General features: G+C 36.2%; 1 protein-coding gene across 3 annotated transcripts in view; it reads left to right on the top strand.

The window, feature by feature from the left end:
* CUL3 (cullin 3) overlaps positions 1-21,033 on the top strand; it is a 124,505-nt gene that overhangs the window by 21,841 nt on the left and 81,631 nt on the right. For all 3 annotated transcript variants that reach the window (XM_082464615.1, XM_082464614.1, XM_082464616.1), the window contains one exon: positions 20,376-20,489. In XM_082464615.1, coding sequence (XP_082320741.1) covers positions 20,376-20,489 — 114 coding nt within the window. The remainder of the gene's footprint in view (positions 1-20,375; positions 20,490-21,033) is intronic.

Here is a 21,033-nt window from a genome sequence, read left to right as displayed (position 1 = left end):
AAATAGTCACTTTCTACTTCTACTCTTCCTTCTGTAATTCTTTTCTCTTAAATGGGATTACATGAGCAGGTAGCTAGTATCTCATGAAGCAAGGTGATTATGTTCTTCATGCATTCAGCAGTTTTTTGTTAAGTGCCTGCCATGTACAGCTTTCTAAGAAAATCTATTAGATGCAAAGAGATACGATGCTGTCCCTTCCTAGGTTTGTTTTTGCTTTTATTCTGATGTGAGAGATGATACACACATTTAGGTAACAGTGTGAGGCATTATATAATTCAATGGCAAATGAGTTGTATAGGCAATAAATGGCTTAGGAATTCAAATGAGGGAGAGATTACCCTGGGTTGTAAGATTTCATGGGAAAGGATGAAATTGAACTGAGCCATGAAAAATTTGGGATATAAGTGAACAATATGGAAGGTGTTCCAGGATGGCAGATGTCACATGATTATACAGAAATAAACTTGGGTGATAAGTAGAGTTTGATTGAGGTGTATAATAATTTATGGGGATTAGTGGGGTATAGTGTTGCAAAGTTGGTTTGGGCACAGATTGGAGAACTTCAATGCCAGGCTAAGGAATTTGGACTTTACAGTGGAGGTTTATTGGAGGTTTTTAAGTGGATGATAATGTGACAAAATATTTTAGGAAGATTAAGATGAGAATGATATAAATGTAGAATGGGGGGGTGTGTGTGCTATAAACAGGAAAAGACCTTGAAAAATCTACGTTAAGGTGATAGGCTAGAAATGAGTGGATGATGTCAGAAATTCTGAAGACCAGATAGAATTTGGTTACTGGGAGAATTATGGTGCCACCAATAGAATTATTGTGAACTTATAGTGGAAAACTTATTTAGAATGTGTAGAGGAGATGACAGATTCTGTTTTCGGTTATATTGGAAATTTTTATAGTTAGAAAGCACCTTAGAAATCATTTTACATGTGATAAAATTTGAGTGTGAGATTGTAATAAGATGTCCCAAGTAGAAATGTGATGTGTTTGGAGATATACAGGTTCAGAGCTTGGGCAGGAACTCAAAACTGGAGATGAAGATCTGACATTTGGTAGCATGTACTGAGGAATATGTGTTGGAGTGCAGAAAATGAAAATCCCACAGCCAAGGGATGTCATCTTCAAAAGCAAACTATGGTAAATAGGTGTGGGAAATGAAGACTAATTTAAGAAACTTGACATCAAAAGAAGGAAGAAAAGTAGAGTGGGGGAGTTTTGCTTAAAGCTGTTGAAGAGGAGAAGATTGGAGCAACTGAATTTTTGGGTATGGAGAGTGTGTGGAATTGAAGAGTGGAGAAGTAAAGGTAGAAGAGGGGCATGTTCTCGTTTGCCAGAGGTTCTCTAGGGTATGATGATGATATCCCTAGCTAACTCTTATTTAGCATTTACTATGTGCTAGGTCCACTTCTGGTGCTTTTAGATGTGTTCACTTAGGTAATGGTCACAACCCAATGAGCCAGATACTACTGTTATCTCTATTTAAAAGTGAAGAAACAGAGGGCACAGAATTGGTGATTTGTCCAGATGCATGTAGCTAGTAAGTGGCCTAGCTGGAACAGTTTTGAAGCAGTGCGGCTTCAGGCTGAGTCCTTAACTTTTCTATAAATCTGCTCCTGAGGCAAAATGAATGGATCAAGATGCAGTAAATATATGCCGAAATTGAGGGTGCATGTGGGGTTTTAGGAAAATCGGTTCAGTTTTTGTAAAGCTATAGTCCTTTAAGCTTTAGTTCTTGGTTTATTTATAATTAAAATGAAGGAGTTGGCAGTAATATCTTTGAGATGCTTTAGTTCTAAAACTATCATGAATCTAATAATTAAGCAGTGCAAGTTCTGAAAATGAGATGAAGAGACTTGGAGTAGCTCCTGTGGGGAATATACTAAGGAACTGGCAAGTGAGGAAAGAGATAGCTCAGTAGGAGTTGGCCTGAATGTGTGATTTATCGTGTGTGTTTTTTTTTTTTTTTTAAGCAGTGCTTTGCAGCTTGGGCACAGATGCAGAAAAAACATTTGTAGTTATTTGGTTTGGTTGAGAATTGGCTCTTTCAAAAAGTGAAGAGTGGAGGGGAAGCCAGAGTGTGAGGTCAGTGTTGATGTGATTGATATTTGGACTCTGAAACATGGTTAGGTAGAAATTGAAGTCATGTGAACAATAACTCCATGGTAACTGTAAGAGCTTCAGCATATTGTAAGTCTCTTAAAGTGGTCCCATATCTAAGATTAACTATCATTTCAAAATATAGGCATTTCCCTGTAATATATTCCAGAGAACATGTATTCAAGTTGATTATGCTAAAGAATTACAAAGTGTATATGCTAAACTGTTATTTCTCTTACAGATGTTGATATATCAACAGCATCTGAAAATATTCTTTAATTTTTTTTTTTTCTTTCACAAATACTCATTTGACCACCTTAAGCTAGTCAGTTTCTGACTAGGGGATGTACCATTGGCAGCATATCTAATGATTGATTTCTTTATTTAAATTGAATTAAGTTTTTGAACCTCTGCTAGTATCTATGCTTTCATTTTTGTGTTTTCCATTTATCTTATTTCATTTTTACTCTTATAAGACACTTTAAAAAGTCATACAAATACGGTACTGTCTGAAGGGGACACTGTTAAAGGAAGTCTATTAACTGACAGGGCCATGATACAGTAGACCAAAATGTTTGTCCCCTGATGTCGGAAGTCTCCATTTGTTTACCAGATGGGACTTAGGGATGTTTTTGATCTAATGTGCAGAAGTATAGTTTGCATGGAAGTCAATATTGCCTGTCTCTACATTGCACCTTCTGACTGGAAGGTAAGAGAGTGGTTTAGGGTTCTGTGGTATCAAAGTAACTGTCTCAGTCTCACAAAATATATCCCTTTTTATGGTTATGAAAGCATTCCTACATGGTCCACTCCTCATTTTTTTTGTTTACTATGCTTTTAGCAATTAGCTGAACTGCCTAAGTAATAATAATATATTTTTTAAAGCAAAGTTATTTTCCACTGAAGTGAACCATTTAGTGCTATGGTATAGACAGTCAGGACCTATCTTTTCACATTGAAGAATTCAGAGGAAATACAATTTTTTCATGGAATCAGAGTTTGTTGGTACTCCGATTTCAAGATGGGAATAGTGAACATTTTGAGGAACATTTTTTGGTAAAGCGAAGTGGTATAAACTACAAGAGGGCAGCTGATGGGAGGATCGTTCTTTGCAGTGAAAGTAGCTGATTATTGGCTTTGGAAATAAGTTTACAGAATAGAAGCAGGCATAGAAAAGCTAAATGCTGTTTCTCTTTCTTAGTAGTATATTCTTCCTATCTCTAGAAAAATGTTTCCCTGAGAAACTGAGACCCAAAGGAATTCAGTAAATTTCTCAAGACCACAAAGCAAAACTTAAGGTGTGATGTGGCCTTTGTGCCTTGTCATTTAAAAAAAATTCTTGTCTTATTTAGTAAATATGAAGACATTTCAGAATTCACAGGGATAATTTTCTTCTAAGTAAAATACCTGTAAAAGTATGGTTATGTTGGAGAAGAAAAATTGTGCTACTTTCCAGTTTTAAGGATTTTTAAATTACAGGTCATTTTGTCAGAGCCTCAAAAGTATCCCTGTAAGATTTATCATCACAGAATTTAACATTCAAAAGTATTTATTATTTGCTAGTCTGTGGCTTGGGTGTAAGAAATATATTGGTAAATAGGTTGCATCTGATCCCTGCATTCATGGAACAGATAAACAGGTAAACAAGTGTTTAGTTATAAAAAGTAATGAAGGAAACAGGATACAGTGATGGGGAAAAATGATGAGAGCAACTACATAGGCCAGGGTTGTTTGAGAAAGTGGTGATGTTTAAACTGGGACTTGAAGGATGAGAAGGTGCTCATGAGAAAAGTGGGTTGAAGAGCATTGCAGGCAAAGGGAATGGTGATGGGACATTTTTTCTATAAAGGGCCAGATAGTCAATATTTCCAGCTTTCTAAGCCATACGTTCTCTGTCGCAGCTCCTCAACCCCTCTCTTGTAGCACGAGAGCAGCAATAGACTATACACAGTGAACAGGCACAGCGGCTTTATTTTTAAAAGACAGAAGGACTTCCTTTGCCAATACCTGGACTGGAGAAATTTGGAGGGGTGGAGGGGGCATGTCGTGAACAGGGAATTAAGAGTTGGCAGCGGGGAAGAATGGACAAGATGAGTTTGGAGAGAAAAGCGGAAGCTGCATCATGCCAGGCCTTGAAGCCATGCTATAAGGGGGTCATGCTTATTATATGTACTGTGTAGGTAGCCATTCAAGGATTTTAAGCAAGACGGTGACATGATCTGATGTAGATTTTTAAAATATTACTCTGGTCGCTATGTGGTGAATAAGCTACAGGGCCCAAGAGTTGAAGTGGGGGCAATAGGATAGAATAATCCAATAATTCAGATGAATGATAGTGGCGATTTATACCAGTCTAGTGACACTGGGGCTAGAGAAAAGTTTTCAGATTCAAGATTTATTTTGGAGGTAGAAAGCTTGTTAACTGTGGTTAGGTTGATTGTATGGAATGAGGAAAAGGGAAGAATCCAAGATGACTTCTAGATTTTTGGCTTTTGAACAACTAGGAGTTTCCATTTTTTGGTATAGATTTGGGGTAGAAAAAGAAGCTCCATTTGGCAGGTTAATTTTAAGATGCCAATGAAATGAGATATGTAAATCTAGTTCTCTTGAGAAGTTTGAACTGGAAGTGTAAATTTGGGAATTGTGAGCATATAGATGATACTTAAAGCCCTGGAAGTAGATGAAATCACACAGGAAAAAAAAAAGAAGAGGGCTCCAGGTTGAACCCTGAGGAACTTAAACATTTCAGGTAGACTGAGGATTGCAGTGGAGACTGAAAAATGGCCAGAATTAGTGGCACTTCAAGACTCAGCTCTAACCTTAAATTATAAAATAATTTAATTTTGACCTTTATTTAGCAGGGTTGTGGTTTTCACAGTGTGTGCGTGCGTGTGTGTGTGTGTGTGTGTGTGTGTGTGAGAAAAGACAATTTTAAATTCAAAAATAGTGCTAATCAGGGACTTCGCTGGCAGTCCGTTGCTTAAGACTTCGTGTTCCAGTGCAGGGGTGTGGGTTCGATCCCTGGTTGGGGAGCTAAGCTCTCACATACCTCATGGCCAAAAACCCAAAAAACAAAAAACAGAAGCAGTATTGTAACAAATTCAATAAAGACTTTAAAAATGGTCCACATTAAAAAAAAAATCTTCCAAAATAGTGCTGATCAGTTCTATTACTTGAGGGCAGGGTTAGGTTAGGGTGGAGCCATCTTTTTTATGTTTTTTTTCCCCCCAGCTTTATTGAGATATAACTGACCAAATTGTCAGATATTTAAAGTGTTTTGTTTGTTTTTTTGGAGTCATCTCCTTTTAGAAGATTCCTATTTGGGATTCAAACTTAATGGACATTCTCTAAACTCATAGTAAAGTAATGGAGGACTTGTCTTTTTTTCCTACACACTGCTAAGTACTCCATAATAATAAGAAATAATAATATCAATAGAAGTAATAATAGGAGTTTAATAATAAAGAAGTTAGAAGTAGATGCAGTGGAAGAAGTACTGGATAGAAAGTAGGGAGAGTTAGGCTTTAGGCCTGATTCTACCACTAACAATCTTGAACAAATTACTAGATTTTTCTGGACTTCAGTTTATTAATGTATAAAATGAGATTGGGATTGGTTTTGTTAGCCTCAATGGGCATTAAAATTATATAATGACTAAGACTTAGGAAAATCATGGTTTTTGCAGTTTACCATTGTCCTTTCATGTGCCATAATATGTGTTCAAAAGTTTTTTCATTTTTAATTGTTTCTTAAAGTCAGGGGAGAAACTTTCTTTGGTTTTAATGTGGCAAGAACTTTATTATCCCAATTTTGTGATGATTAACAGGTTTCTTAGATTTGACTGATGCTTAATTTCCCCTTTTCTTTCAAATTATTACTCTATAGTAATAACTAAATAATGTGGCAGTCTCATAAGTGAGCTTATAAAAAGCTAATTCCTGTACTTTGAAAGTTTGTTCTCCTCTTAGAAAAATAGCTGGACAAAAAAGATGTTGACTTCTTAACTCTAGAAGAAACAGTTTATTATTGCTAAGAAGAATATTTATTCCAGTGGTTTTCAAAGTCTTTCTTTCCATCCTGTTCTTCAAATAACATCGTACTTTGAATGTGAGGAAGGCAGACTAAGAGGAGCTTCATCCTCCGCACTTTTCATTCATTCGGAAAACTGCCTATTGAGGACCTGTTACGTGCCAGGCACTAGGCTAATAAGCATTTGTGTTATACCAAGGATCCCTGTCTTTCTGGAACTTGTATTACGGACTTACATCCTTGAATCTGTGCCTTGTAATCCTGATCAGTTCTCAGCACTTTACTTTCCAGGTAGGAAAAATGAAGCCTTGAAGGGGAATTTCAATTTTTAAGTGACTTTCTTGTTGAGTATTTTTTTGTAAAGTCTCCTTGTAGAATAACATCCTACCATTTGTATTTTGTATGTAGGGTCACATTTGCTGAAAATGATGTTTCTATGTAAACTACTTGTTCAGTATATTAATTTTTCTCCCCATTTTTAGAGGGAGAATGGGAAGAACCAGAGTTTTAAGTATTATGTTTATTCATAGTTATATTTAGATGTTTATGTAGTGGTACTAATTGCCTGAGGGAATGAAGTTGGTAATTTTATGGTAAGCTCTGGACTATTTTGTAGGCCAGTTATTTAAACAGATTTAGCTTTTATAATAAAGATTTTTTAGTGCTTTTCCTTCCTTTCTAGGCAAATGTGAATGAATGTAGAGACTTTTAAAATGGCATTTATGTACAACACATATCGTAAGTACAGTGATTGCAGTTAATTACGAAGGACATTGATAGAAACACTAAGGACTAAGATTTTCATTAGCAAAGACAGATTCACTTCAAAGGCCCACAGATACTGAGTCTCTCTTGTGTTTTATCCACCAAAAAATAATTAAGACACTATGCCTATCAGCAAGAAACCTCCTGATTTTAGTGAGGTAATCAGATTTGAAGGGGGATTACTTTGCCTGAAGAATTCAGGACAAAGTAGAAAGAGGAGGTCACTTTTGATGAGCCTTAAAGGATTATGAAAGATTCGTCATGTAAACAAAGGCAAAAGGTAGTCTCAGTAGGGAAAATGGCATGAGTAAAAAAGGCAGGTAGGTATGAGCATTGTCTGGTAGACCAGTATAAGTGTAAATGGAACATAAAGGACTTCACATGCATTTGTAGGAATCGAGAATGGTAAAGTTAGTTGGACTAACATTGTAGGGGATTAGGCTTTTATTCTGTGGGTGGTAGGAGCTGTTGGGTTTTAATTTTAAAATAGAGACGGATTGAAACGGAAAAGATGGAGTAAAAGGTTTAGTAGGAGTGCCATTTTCAGTGCTTCTTTGCTACTTATCTTTCATTCTCCCGCCATCTTGTCTTGTCCTTTTTCCTAATTTAAAGTTGTTACAAGTTAGAAACTAAGAACTAAGAACCCATTACATTGAATATTGGAGCAGCTTACAGTGATGACAGGAGTCAGAAAGAAGAGGAAGGCTCTCAGCTAGGTATACAAACCCTTAAGGAATATGATTTGGAAGAGTGACTTGAATATAAATAGGATAATCCCAAAAGAGAAAGAGATTATTAGGGATAAGAGGAGGAAAAAGGATTATTAGAGAGTCAGAAAGATAGCAATCATAGAATATGAGGGGCATAGGAAATTGAGTAGTTTCTACTTCGAAAAGATTGAAAGAGAAATGATGCTGGGGAAGAGCCAAGTTTAGAGTGTTATTTAGCAAGTTCACCCATGTTAAATACCAGCCATGCCCACTTAAACTGTGGAATAGACTGTAAGCACTGTGAGGGCAGGTCCTGCTCTCTATTGTAGTTTCTAGTGATGTTCTTTTAATATTTACTAAGCTAAGACCTGTTTCATTCATTTTTGTGTCTCCTGTTCTTCATATTTGCTCTCCGTAATTGTCTATTGAAATGAATCTCTAAGAATAATACTAACAGTCAAGTGGAAACCATCATGGTTTATATCCATGAACTGCCGAGATCTGTTTTGTCTTCTGTATGTGGGGTAATACTTCTACCTACCCAAGTTAATTACTACTGAATCTAACCACTTTAAGCAGAGTGTGTATCACCATTTAAAAGCACAGTGTAGTTTTGGGGCTGTATACCTCTGATTTCTTGAGGCTGGAGTCTGTCAGTCTGCTGGGAACCAGATTGTGTGATCTTGTGGAACTGTGTTTTTTCCCTCCATAGTACTCAGGAGAACAAAAAGACTAGTTGCCGTATTGCCATGCTTTGTATATATTTTACTGTTTATTATGTCAGTGTCCCTGTTGTTCAGAGTTTAACTGTGGTGTTAATGCTAAAATGTACTTGATGCTTTTAATGTATATCTTATTGTCTTAACCATTGGGAATGAAGTACTTTACAAATGATAATCATATTGTCCTTCTATGGTATACTGCTTTTTTATTTCTGTTTTCCTTTCCAACCATTAGGTAAAAAGCTACCATTTTTCATGATACTACTTTGTCCTTAAATCCTGATTTTCCAAGTTGTGTTACTTTTTTAAGTTAAAAAGAATATTTGAACTAAGAATGTATTTTTTAAAATCCTGAATTTGGATGTTTTTGTTTTCTTTAACATGTAGCACATTTTCTTTATGAAACTATGAAAATCCGTTGTCCTGATTGCCATCATGTGCCCCTGCTTTGAACCTCACAACTTCTTTAGTACTATTCATTGAATTTTACTTTGTATTGAGGTCATATGAATGCTGATATTAGGCTCCTCTTTTCTACCCTCCTTTGTAGAGATTGTAAAGTGACCGCATTTTGTATTCCCCATGGTGCCTAGCACCCTGCTTCACTTTTTGGAAGTAATCATTAAATATTTGAATTGTCAGTTCAGGGAAAGATGTTTACGTATCCTTTTGAATTAAGAGCTTCGTTTTGGACACTTTGTGAAATTCTTAAACTTATGTCACTAACTATGTATACATTAGTAAACTTATTTATAGAAGAATCTTCTGACAGCAGTCAAGAAAAACGTTTTCCCTGTAGTGGCTATCTTTAGTTTTGTTAATGATACTGGTATGATTCCTTTGATCAAGGTGGCCACCTTTATTCTAAAAATCAGTGAAAATAATGAAAACAGTACTGTCAATGTAGAAAATATCAAGAGGGCAGTGAATTTTATTCCATTCAGGAATCTCTTGTCATTAGTGAATTCTTAGAAAGTTTAAAATATCTACAAAATTTAAGGTTAATTCTCCTAACTTTTAGTAGAAGTTTGCTTTGAAATACAAAAATCTTAAGGTTGTTATATGTATTATGAGATAGCAACATCTATTCACCAAACTTAATGGAGGTTGGCTCCATTACGAACTTCTCAAGGTATGAAGTAAAAGAATTCCTTCTAGTTATGGAGAAATTTCTGTTCTTTAGAGGAGGGAAAGCAAGAATCAAGTGGAAATTGAGAGTTTAGAAAATACTGTATAAAATATGTGAATATATAGGTATACGTGTTTTACTTATGTTGCTTGTTTCAGAAAATTTAAGGCACTTATGTATTTTCTGAGTATCTTGTTAAAATGCAGATTATGATTCAGTGGGTCCAGCTCACCAATGATGATGATGATGATATTGACCATGATTCTGCTCTGTGCATACCACACTCTGAGTAGCAAGATTCAAATATGTATATGAATAATTTTATGAATATGTAATACAAGTAATATTATAATAGAAGCAGATGCTTATGTAGCATTTACTGTGGGCTAGGCACTGTTCTGAGTATTTTGTGTATACTAATTTTATCCACACAACAGCTCCTTGAAGTGGGTGCTATTTCTGTTTTTATAAAAACTGATACATAAAGAAATTAAGTAAGTTGCTCAAGGTCACACATCTACTAGATGTGAGTCTGTGATTTGAATCGGGCAGATGGGCCTTTTAGCATCTGTATTGCTGTGCTGCCACTGTTCACCATGTAATCTTTTAAGTCAAGAATTCTCGGCATAACGGGAAGAGCTGTGGAGCTTTTTTCAAAGGATGTGTCGGATTAGGAGACATATCCTCTACACTCCATGGCTTGGCTTCCATTGAGATTTACTTATACAGTAAGCCACTTTGATTGATAGGGTTATGTCACATCACTTTGGTGTGATGAAGTGAAAAATATTTTGAGATCTTCAGGAATTAGTCTTTAATGGCATTTCTAGGAAAAACAGGGTTTATATAACTGGTAAAATTTGTAAAGTGACAAGCCCCCGGATCACATACGCAGGGCTCTGAAAAATTCAAATGTTGTGAGAACTTATATGCTATTTTTCATCATGGTAAATGTTGCATATTTATGTAAATACTCTGGTTTCATCAGGTGCGACAAGCAGTATGTTTTAGAATTTAGAGCCAAGAACGATACTTAGCAAGTATCCAGTGGCTGTCTCAGTTACAGGCACACCTTGTTGTGCTTAGCTTTACTGCCAGTAGCAGATAACTTCATATTTTTTTTTCACAAATTGAAGGTTTGTGGCAACCCCCTGTTGAGCAAGTCGGTCAGGCACCATTTTTTCAACAGCATTTGCTCACTTCATGTGTCTGTCACATTTTGGTAATTCTCGCAGTATTTCAAACTTTTTCATTATTATTATATTTGTTATGGTGATCTGTGATCAGTGATCTTTGATGTTGCTGTTATAGTTTTGGGGCGGGAGGCACAAACTGTGCCCAAATAATATGGCGAACTTAATTAATAAATGTTGTGTGTGTTCTCACTGCTCCCCTGACCAGCTGCTGCCCTGTCTCTTTCCCTCTCCTTGGGCCTCTATTCCCTGAGACGTAACAATATTGAAATTAGGCAAATTAATAACCCTAATAATGGCCTCAAGTATTCAAGTGAAGGGAAGAATGGCACGTCTCACTTTAAATCAAAAGCTGGAAGTGATTAAGCTTTAGTGATGAAGGCATGTTGTAAGTTGAAATAGGCTGAAAGCTAGGCCTCTTGTACCAAACAGCCAAGTTGTAGATGCAAAGGAAAAGTTCTTGAAGGAAATTAAAAGTGCTTCTCCAGTGAACACACGAATGATAAGAAAGTGAAATAGCCTTATTGCTGATATGGAGAATGTTTGAGTGGTCTGGATCGAAGATAACACCAGGAACAACAGCATTCCTCTAAACCAAAGCCTAATCCTGAGCAAGGCCCTAACTCTCTTCAGTTCTGTGAAGGCTGCGAGAGGTGAGGAAGCTGCAGAAGAAAAGTTTAAGGCCAGCAGAGGTAGGTTCGGAGGTTTACGGAAGGGAGCTGTCTCCGTAACATACAAGTAAGTGCAAGGTGAAGCAGCAAGTGCTGATGTAGAGACTATCAGCTAATCCAGAAGATTTTCAGTGTAGACAAAACAGCCTTCTATTTGAAGAACATGTCATCTAGGACTTCCATAGCTAGAGAGGAGAAGTCAGCGCCTATCTTCAAAGTTTCAAAGGATAGGCTGACTCTTGTTAGGGGTTAATGCAGCTGGTGACTTTAAGTTGAAGCCAGCACTCATTTACCATTCTGAAAACCCTAAGCCCCTTAAGAACTATGCTAAATCTACTCTGCCTGTGCTCTATAAAGGGAACAACACAGCTTGGATGTCCACATGTCTGTTTACAACATGGTTTACTGAATATTTTAAGCCCACTGTTGAGACCTACTGCTCAGAAAAGAAAGATTCCTTTCAAAGTATTATTGTTCCTTGACAGTGCACCTGGTCACCCAAGAGCTCTGATGGTGATCTACAGACGATTAATGTTGTTTTCATGCCTGCTAACACAACATCCATTCTGCAGTCCATGGATCAAGGAGTAATTTCAACTTTCAAGTCTATTTATTTAAGAAACACATTTCATAAGGCTATAGCTGCCATGGATAGTGATTTCTCTGATGGATCTGGGCAAAGTCAAGTGAAAACCTCCTGCAAAGGATTCACCATTCTAGATGTCATTAAGAACATTCATGATTTGTGGAAAGAGGTCAAAATATCAGTACTAACAGGACTTTGAAGAAGTTGATTCCAGCCCTCATGGATGACTTTGAGGGGCTCAAAGGGTGGAAGAGGTAACTTCAGATGTGGTGTAAGTAGCAGAAGAACTAAAATTAGAAGTGGAACCTGAAGATGTGACTGAATTGCTGTAATCTCTAAACAAAACATTAATGGATGAAGGGTTGGTTCTTATGGATGAGCAGAGAAAGTGGTTTCTTAAGATGGAATGTACTCCTGGTAAAGGTGCTGTGAAGGTTGTTAATGTGACAACAAAGGATTTAGACCTTTACGTAAACTTAGTTGATAAAGTAGCAGCAGGGTTTGAAAGGACTGACTCCGCTTGTGAAAGAAGTTCTACTGTTGGTAAAATGCTGTGAAACAGCATTGCATGCTACAGAGAAATCATTCCTGAAACAAGGAAGAGTCGATTGATGCGGCAAGTTCATTGTCATCCTATTTGAAGAAATTGCCACAGCCGCTCCCGCCAGCCTTCAGCAAAACCACCACCCTGATCAGTCAGCAGCCGTCAACACCAAGGCGAGATCTTCCACCAGCAAAAGATTATGACTCCCTGAAGGCTCAGGCGATGGCTAGCATTTCTTAGCAACAAAGTATTTTTAAATTAAGATATGCACATTATTTATTTAGACATTTATTTAGTCTATTGCACACTTAATAGACTACTGTATAATGTAAACATAACTTTTATACGCACTGGGAAACCGAAAAATTCGTGTGACTTGCTTTATTGCGATATTCGCGTTATGGCAGTGGTTTGGAACCAAACCCACAAGGTCTTCGAGGTGTGCCTGTATTTTTAAAATGGTGGAAAACCCCACTTTTAAAATCACACAAAACCAATATAAATCATATTTAATCAGGGGAAAGAGTGCCCACCCTGGAGTGGTACTGAGACATCTTAGTGGAGCATTGCATGAGTGCCATTGATCTAATCAACCCCAGCCATATTACAGGGAAGAGGAGCTGCAGACTGTATAGGCTAAGTAACTTGGACAAAGTCCTAATTAGTAACTTCCCTTGGTAATTGTCTGCAAATACTAATTTTTTTTTAACATCTTTATTGGAGTATAATTGCTTTACAATGGTGTGTTAGTTTCTGCTGTATAACAAAGTGAATCAGCTATATGTGTACATATATCCCCATATCCCTTCCCTCTTGCGTCTCCCTCCCACCCTCCCTATCCCACCCCTCTAGGTGGACACAAAGCACCGAGCTGATCTCCCTGTGCTATGCAGCTGCTTCCCACTAGCTATCTGTTTTACATTTGGTAGTGTATATATGTCCATGCCGCTCTCTCACTTCGTCCCAGATTACCCTTCCCCCTCCCGTGTCCTCAAGTCCATTTGCAAATACTAATTTGATTGTTTTAGCTCCTGAGTGAACATTACAATACTACAGATTTCTAAGAGGTTGCACCTCTTAACATTATATCAGTAGTATCTCTGTGATACTTTTAAATGTTCTTTTTTTAGCATGTGTGCTAGATTATGCACCATTTTATGTTTTTAATACATGGTGTATATTTCAATGCAAAATAATGCTAAATACAAATATCTGTATTTACAGAGATTTATCTGTGTTGGAATTAAGTATTGTCCTGAGTTTTAAGACTTTCTAAGAAGGAAGTCCTTTTCAGTATTCCATATCATCATTAATTACATGGCTCAGTTCTGGTTTCAGTAAACTTTAGAATTAAAATCTTTATAATTAGTTTTAGCTGATAAATTTCTTTGTGGTATCTAGATGTTAGGATTGGCTTCCTGGGACTTTGCCCCAGGCATTTAAATTTAGGTGAAAAAGTTTTAATTAATGATTAAAAATAAATGTGTGTATGTTAGAGGGTGGGGGGATACTGTGTAGATTATTAGTATCCTTCGCCTCTCCATCCAGCCAAGAGCTGCTGGCCCACGTCAGCCTCCTTGTCAGTCCTTGTTGCTCCCGCTCATGCTCATGCCTGCTGGCCTCTCCTGTCACCCCCTTTTCCATCCTTCTCCCCCTCCCTTTGCCAGTAATTTGATTGATTTGAGGATGTATTTCTTGCAACTTGGATGTTAATTTATCAGCGAACAGGTGTTATTATTGATACAACATTGAAAAATAAAGATTTTTTTTTTGATTTAGTAATCTACTTTAATCTTTGCTAAGTGTGTAATAAAAAGGACAGGGAAAGCTCTGTTCACAGAAATGGAGGATGTAGTATGTCAATTTGAATTATTGCAGAGGCCTTTGTAAGGTTGGTATACACAAAATAATTAGCAAGTCTTCACTGTTTGGCATTCAAGTTGCTTTTATGAATAAAGATTGTGGCATCATAGCTTACATTTATAATATGATGATAAAACAGGACCCAATTTGAGAATCATAATTACTGCAAGTTTTAAAAAGTCAATATACAATAAAATTAGCCTTTTATTTTCATGTACAGTTCTGTGAATTTTCGCCCATTTATAGATTTATGTAACGGCTATCACAGTCAATATAGAACATCCTTCACCCCAGAAAATTTGTTTTCCCTTTATAATCACATCCTTCTCCCACCCCTAATACCTGGCAATCACTGATCTCTTCTGTCACTATAGTTTTGTTTTCTAAGAATGTCCTATAAGTGGAATCATACAGTTCGTAGCCTTTGACACTTCTTTCATTCACATAATTATTTTGCGATTGAGCCAATCTGTTGTATATGTCAATAGTTTGTTCCTTGTTATTGCTGAGTGATATTCTGCTATATAAATGTATCAGTTTGCTTATCCATTTATCTGTTTACTTGTTGTAAGACATTTGGGTTGTATACAGTTTATTCTGATTATGAATAGAGTTACTGTGAACATTTGTGTACAGCTTTTTGTGTGGATATAAGTTTTCATTTCTCTAGGATAAATTCCTAGGAGAGGGATTGCTGGGTCACGTGTAAGTGTATGTTTTACTTCATAAGATACTGCCAAAATGTTTTCTGGTAGGGCTGTACCATTTTGCATTCCCACCAGCAATGTATGAGAGTTCTAGTTGCTCAGAATCTTTGCCAACACTTGGTATTGTCAGTATATTTTATGTTAGCCATTCTAATGGGTGTGTGTAGTGGTGTGTCATCACGGTTTTAATTTGCATTTCCTTAATGGTTAATGTTGGTGAACATCTTTTCATGTGTAGAATTGTCTGTTCGAGTCTTTTGCCCATTTTAAAATTCTGTTGTTTGCTTTCTTTACTGAGTTGTGAGAGGTTTTGTTTGTTTGTTTGTTTTTATTCTGGGTACAAGTCATTTAATATTTTCTCCCAGTCTATAGTTTGTCTTTTTATTGTTTTAACAGTACCTGCAGAACAAAAGCTTTCAACTTTGATGGAGTCCAGTTTATCATTTTTTTCTTTTATAGCTCGTGCTTTTGGTGTTAGGTTGGAAATTGCTTAAATCTCAGATGACATTGTATTTTTCTCACATTTCATTCTGCTATACCCTTTTTCTTTGAATTATTATGGTGCTTTGGAAATGAAATGATATAGCTAGAAATTTTTCTCCTAAAGTAAAGTTTAATGTTGAATGTTAATGGATGGCTTAAAAATATCAGGACTCAGAACCACATCAGTATGATTATTATTATAACTATATAAAAACATATTCATATTGAGGAAATTCTGCAAAGGGAAGGAACAGAAATGGCTAGTATGGCTCTTTTAAGTCAGTGGTTTCCAAATCCTGGCTGTTGTATCAGAATCACTGGGGTAGCTTTAAAAAGAAAGATACCCAGATTCTCTTTCTTTTGATCAGTTTTTTTTTTTTAGATCAGTAAATTGGTGGGCCCCCCCCCCAATTTTTTTTAATAGACTTTACTTTTAGAGCAGTTTTTGATTCACAGCAAAATTGGCCAGAAGGTTCAGAGATTTCCTATATGCCCCCTGACACATGTACAGCCTCCCCTGCTATAAGCATCCCATACCAGAGTGGCGCATTTGTTAAAATAATGAACCTACACTGACATATCATTATCACCCAGAGTCCATAGTTTACATTAGAGGGTCATTCTTGGTGGTGGTTATTCCATGCATTTTGACAAATGTGTAATGAAATACCATTATAGTACCATCCAGAATATTTTCACTGCCGTAAAAATCCTGTGCTCTGCCTGTTCATTTTTGTTCCACCCTAATCCCTAGCAACCACTGATCTTTTTTACCGTTTCTTTAGTCTTTCCTTTTCAAGAATGTCATATGGTTGGAATCATATGGTACGTAGCCTTTTCACATTGTCTTCTTTCACTTTGTAATATGTACTTAAGGTTCCTGTGTGTCTTTTCATGGCTTGATAGCTTATTTTTTTCTAGTGCTGAATGATACTCCATTGTCTGGATGTACCACAGTTTATTTATTCACCTACTGAAGGACATCTTGGTTGCTTCTAAGTTTTGGCAGTTATGAATAAAGCTGCTATAAAGATCAGTGTGGGGGTTTTATGTGGACATAAGTTGTCAACTCCTTTGGTATTTATTCCAGGGAGCATAATTTTCTGTATCATATAGTAAGAATATGTCTGGTTTTGTAAGAAGCTGCCAAACTCTCTTCCAAAGTGACTGTTACCATTTTGCATTCCTACCGGCAGTGATTGAGAGTGCCTCTTGCTCTGCATGCTCACCAGATTTGCTGATGTCGTTGTTTTGGGTTTTGGCCATTCTAATGGATGTGTAGTGGTATCCCATTGTTATTTTAATTTGCAGTTCCTTACCGGTCAGATGTTGAACATCTTTTTATATGCTTATTTGCCATCTGGATATCTTTTTGGTGAGGTGTCCAGGTCTTTTGCCAGTTTTTAAAATTGGGTTGTTTGTTTTCTTATTGTCGAGTTTTATAAATTCTTTGTGTATTTTGGATAACAGTCCTTTTTCAGGTGTGTGTGTCTTTCGTAAATATTTTCTCCCATTCTGTGTCTTGTCTTCTCATTCTCTTGATTGAAATCTATTAGTCTCCATGGGATTCTATTTCTTTGCCAAGTTTGTGATCTACTGTTTTAAATTACTGTGTCTTGCTTTATCCTTTGCAAGGCTAGATGTCTTGCATTAGCCATCAGTTTGCAGCTACTCGTTTATCCTCTTTGTCACAGCTGGTCCATCCTGCTCTCAACTTCCATGGGTCTTCATCGTCTCACTCTTCAAAGTCCAACTCTTCATCTGGATAATCTTCATGTAGATTTTCTAAAGTAATGATGCTGGTCGTACTTGATCTGCAGGTCCCTTTGGTTCTGGTACCACCTCTACGTCAGGGTTGCCTTTGCTGGTGCAAAGATTAATCATGTTACAACACACAGGTCCCACTTTCTATTTCAAGTTTTCTGTATTGTTATGTAAATAATTTGTAAAATAAAGGTTAAATCTTTTTTTCACTTTGTGTATTTTGCTTTATATGCCAACTTAATCTTCTTTTGAAAAGCCTATCAAAAGTTTTGATCTTCATAAAGATTGAATTTTCACCTCATTCCTACCATTTCGTTGTATATGTTTGAACAAATATGCATTCACTTTTCATGTATCAGTATGAAGATATTTTTCTGGGGCAGTTTTAGAGGAACAGTTTTTTGCTCATAAAGTGATCTGAATAGTTAAGAGATGATTGCAGCAAGTGTGCCTAAGGGTATTTATCTTTCATCTTTTAGTCCTGTCCGTGTGTGTAATCTTTCAAAAATAAATATAACAAAATTAACAGTTTATAGCAGCTTATTTTCTGCTAAGTAAAATTCACTGTTACTGATTTGTCAGCATAATTTTTTGAAGTATAATGCAGATAAAGCAATTGTATCATTTGTGACACATTGTGCTAGTTGATCGCATTTTAATTTTGTTGAAAGGCAGGTATCTTATACTTGTTGCTATGTTTTAGTGTATAAATCATTGATTTTAGAAAATATGCCTTATTTTATAACTTTTAAAATTTAATTGGTAAATTTTTCATTTATCCAACAAATATACCAAGCATATTCTTGCATTCCAAAATCAGGGTGACTTTAATACAGTTAACATATAACTTGATTTTATAACAAAGGGGGTATATAGAAGTTCACTTAAGTCCTTACAAATAATTAATTCCTAGATATTATGGTGTTTGGAATATATAATTTAATTTTTGTTATGTAGTACAGTTTCTCTAGTATTGTCATGATTTTGATTTAATTGCTACTCAAAGTTTAGTGGTTCAGTGAAAGAATATGAAGGTTGAAGAATTTTGTAAATAGGTGCATTTTCAACTTGCTGTGTTTTTGTTTTTGTTTTTAGCGTTAGCTACCTTGGGAACTTGCATATGATGAGTGATAGACTTAATGAGTTGAAATAAATGGTATATTACCACTTTCCATGAAAGTGTTTGTTTACACAGTACTGTCAGCTAACTGACATGGATGTTTATCACTTTTGATGTAGTCAGCATATTTATGGAGTAATCTCTGGGTGATATATTTGAAGTCAAGGAGCTGAGTCTGTGAACAAAAGATTATATAATAAAATTCTAAATTATGTGGTATATAGGCTCGTGGTTTTCATACTGTATGCTTAGTAAAATAGATTTATTGTCCCATCACTAAAATCTCTCACTGACTTCTTTACCTCTATAAATAAGAAAATATATAGTTTTGTCAACTTCAACTTACTCTCCAATGTGTTGAGAGTAATGTGTTATGTGTATTTTTTTTTTTTTAATCTTTGGCACTTCGAACCACTTTTTTCTAGTTCTAATACACAGTGACATTTTATTTACATGTATTTATAATTTGGGTTTACAGGTGTCTATATATCTCAACACACATATTAAATGATTTGTTTCTCAGAGAACACCATGACTTCAGATTCTCCCCAACCTGAAAAAGTTGAACCACTACTGCAGATTATCTATGGTAAAGAATGTTTAGAGATAGAAGATGTCTCTTCAAGCCGGAGTTACTGAGAGTTGAGCTAGACCATGGAAGATTGGTTGGATTTGAATAACTGCATAGGTTGGCAGTATAGTCCCAAAGTGTTGTAGGAACTTGGAGGACAAACACTACTTTTTCATGACAAAGCTAGAACCAGAGTCTAGATTCTATTTCCTAGTCAAATAATCTTTCAGTTGGACTGATAGCATAGCAGGAAGAAGTAGTGGTCAGTAACCTCATATTGGAGAAGGTGTCAATATGCTTGTGGACTGTGGAATTCCTGAATTCTTATCAGGATTGCATTAGGAAGGCATTTCAGACTGAAAGGAACTTTACGTGCAAAGGCAGATATCCTGAAAGAGCTTACCTTGTTGGAGGTGGATCATGGTGTTGGAGGGTGGGGATGAAATAAAGGGTCTTTTATATGCCAGGCACTGTTCTAGATGTGGAAGGTACACATGGAAAAGACAGACTCCCTGCTACCGTGGAGCTTACATTTTAGTAGGAGAAATAATAAACATAAATATGTAACATACTAGTAACTAGTGATGAGTACTTGAGGAAAAATAAAGTGTAGGGTAAAGGAATAGAGATAGACGTTATTGAAATAGGGTGTCAGGGAAGACCTTTTTGTGGAGGTGAAACTTGAGCAGAAAAAAAGGCAGGGAGTGAGGTATGTGAACCAGCGCAGAGGAGATGGCAGAGCACATTTGCTGTATGCAGCTCCATGGTAGCTGGAGTGCATTAAGTTAATAGTTTATGCTCACTGAGTGTTTACTGAGTGCCAGACACTGTTCTACCTGTATTACTAGTGGTAATTCAATCCTTAAAACAATCCCATAAAATGGATACTATTTCAGATTTGAGGAAACTGAAGCACAGAGATTAAATACTTTACCCAAGGTTGCACAGCTAGTCGGCGAGCTGGGATTCAAGCCCAGGTAGTTTGACTCCAAAATCAGTGTTTTCGACCATTCTTCAAAGATTGGGGAGGGGAAGTGTAGTAGGAAATTTAATTGGAGCAATAGCCTGGGGCCAGTTCTGTGGGGCCTTTGTGGTTCCTTTATAAGTATTTAGGATTTTATGCTGACAGTGAGGTTAAGTCATTGGCGGGTTGAGAAGTGCCCAAGAGGTTGCTTTATGATTCTGGAGGTCAAGAGATGGGTCTGGATTATACAAAACACATTTGTTAGTTAACTGTATATAGGTTGTATTATAGCTTAAAATATTTCTACTGGTCTGTAACATGTTTCTTTGATCTAAAATCGAAGATTCCACTTCATTATTTTGTTGAACAGATATGTGCATGTATACATATGAGTGCACGCGTGCATGTGTATAAACAAACTAATGAACTTTTCTGTTAATAGGTGCGAGAAGATGTACTAAATTCATTGAATAACAACTTTCTTCAAACACTAAATCAAGCTTGGAACGATCATCAGACAGCTATGGTGATGATTAGAGACATACTAATGTATATGGTAAGTAGAGCTTTGTTGTTTTTCCTTTAAGTTAAGCATTTCAAAACACAGTGTCTTTTTTCTGTCACATTTATTTGGATGGTACAACTCAGTGTGGAAACCTTTTTTTCTTTTTTTTTTAAATACTATTTCCTTCGTAAGGGCCAACCTTAGCTTATATGAGTAGAATCTTAGTTGCTCCTGTACTTAATGATTAGAATGGAAAACTGAAAGGGAAAGATTTAATATTTTTCTAAATATAGCACTTATGCTTCAATATGTGAAATACCGAAAAGTCCATCATGTCTTCTTGAGTAAGGGTGATTGAGTGACAACATGAGAGATGAAAGCTGAATATTCTCTTGCAAGTTTTTAAACCCTAATGTCCTTATATCTTCAGTTACAGGGGATGTCATATTAATACAAATATTTTTGTAATAACTGCCATCTATCACTCCTAATAATAAATCTCTCCCAATCTTACAAGGACTGTAAGTGCTTGCGGTATATATATATATATTCTTCAGATATGTATTGCCTTTTTCACCTAGTTTTACTGTTTTTT

Source organism: Balaenoptera physalus, assembly GCF_965194825.1.
Source record: "Balaenoptera physalus genome assembly, chromosome: 6".
NCBI lineage: Eukaryota > Metazoa > Chordata > Mammalia > Artiodactyla > Balaenopteridae > Balaenoptera > Balaenoptera physalus.
This window is presented reverse-complemented; position numbering and strand designations above follow the sequence as displayed.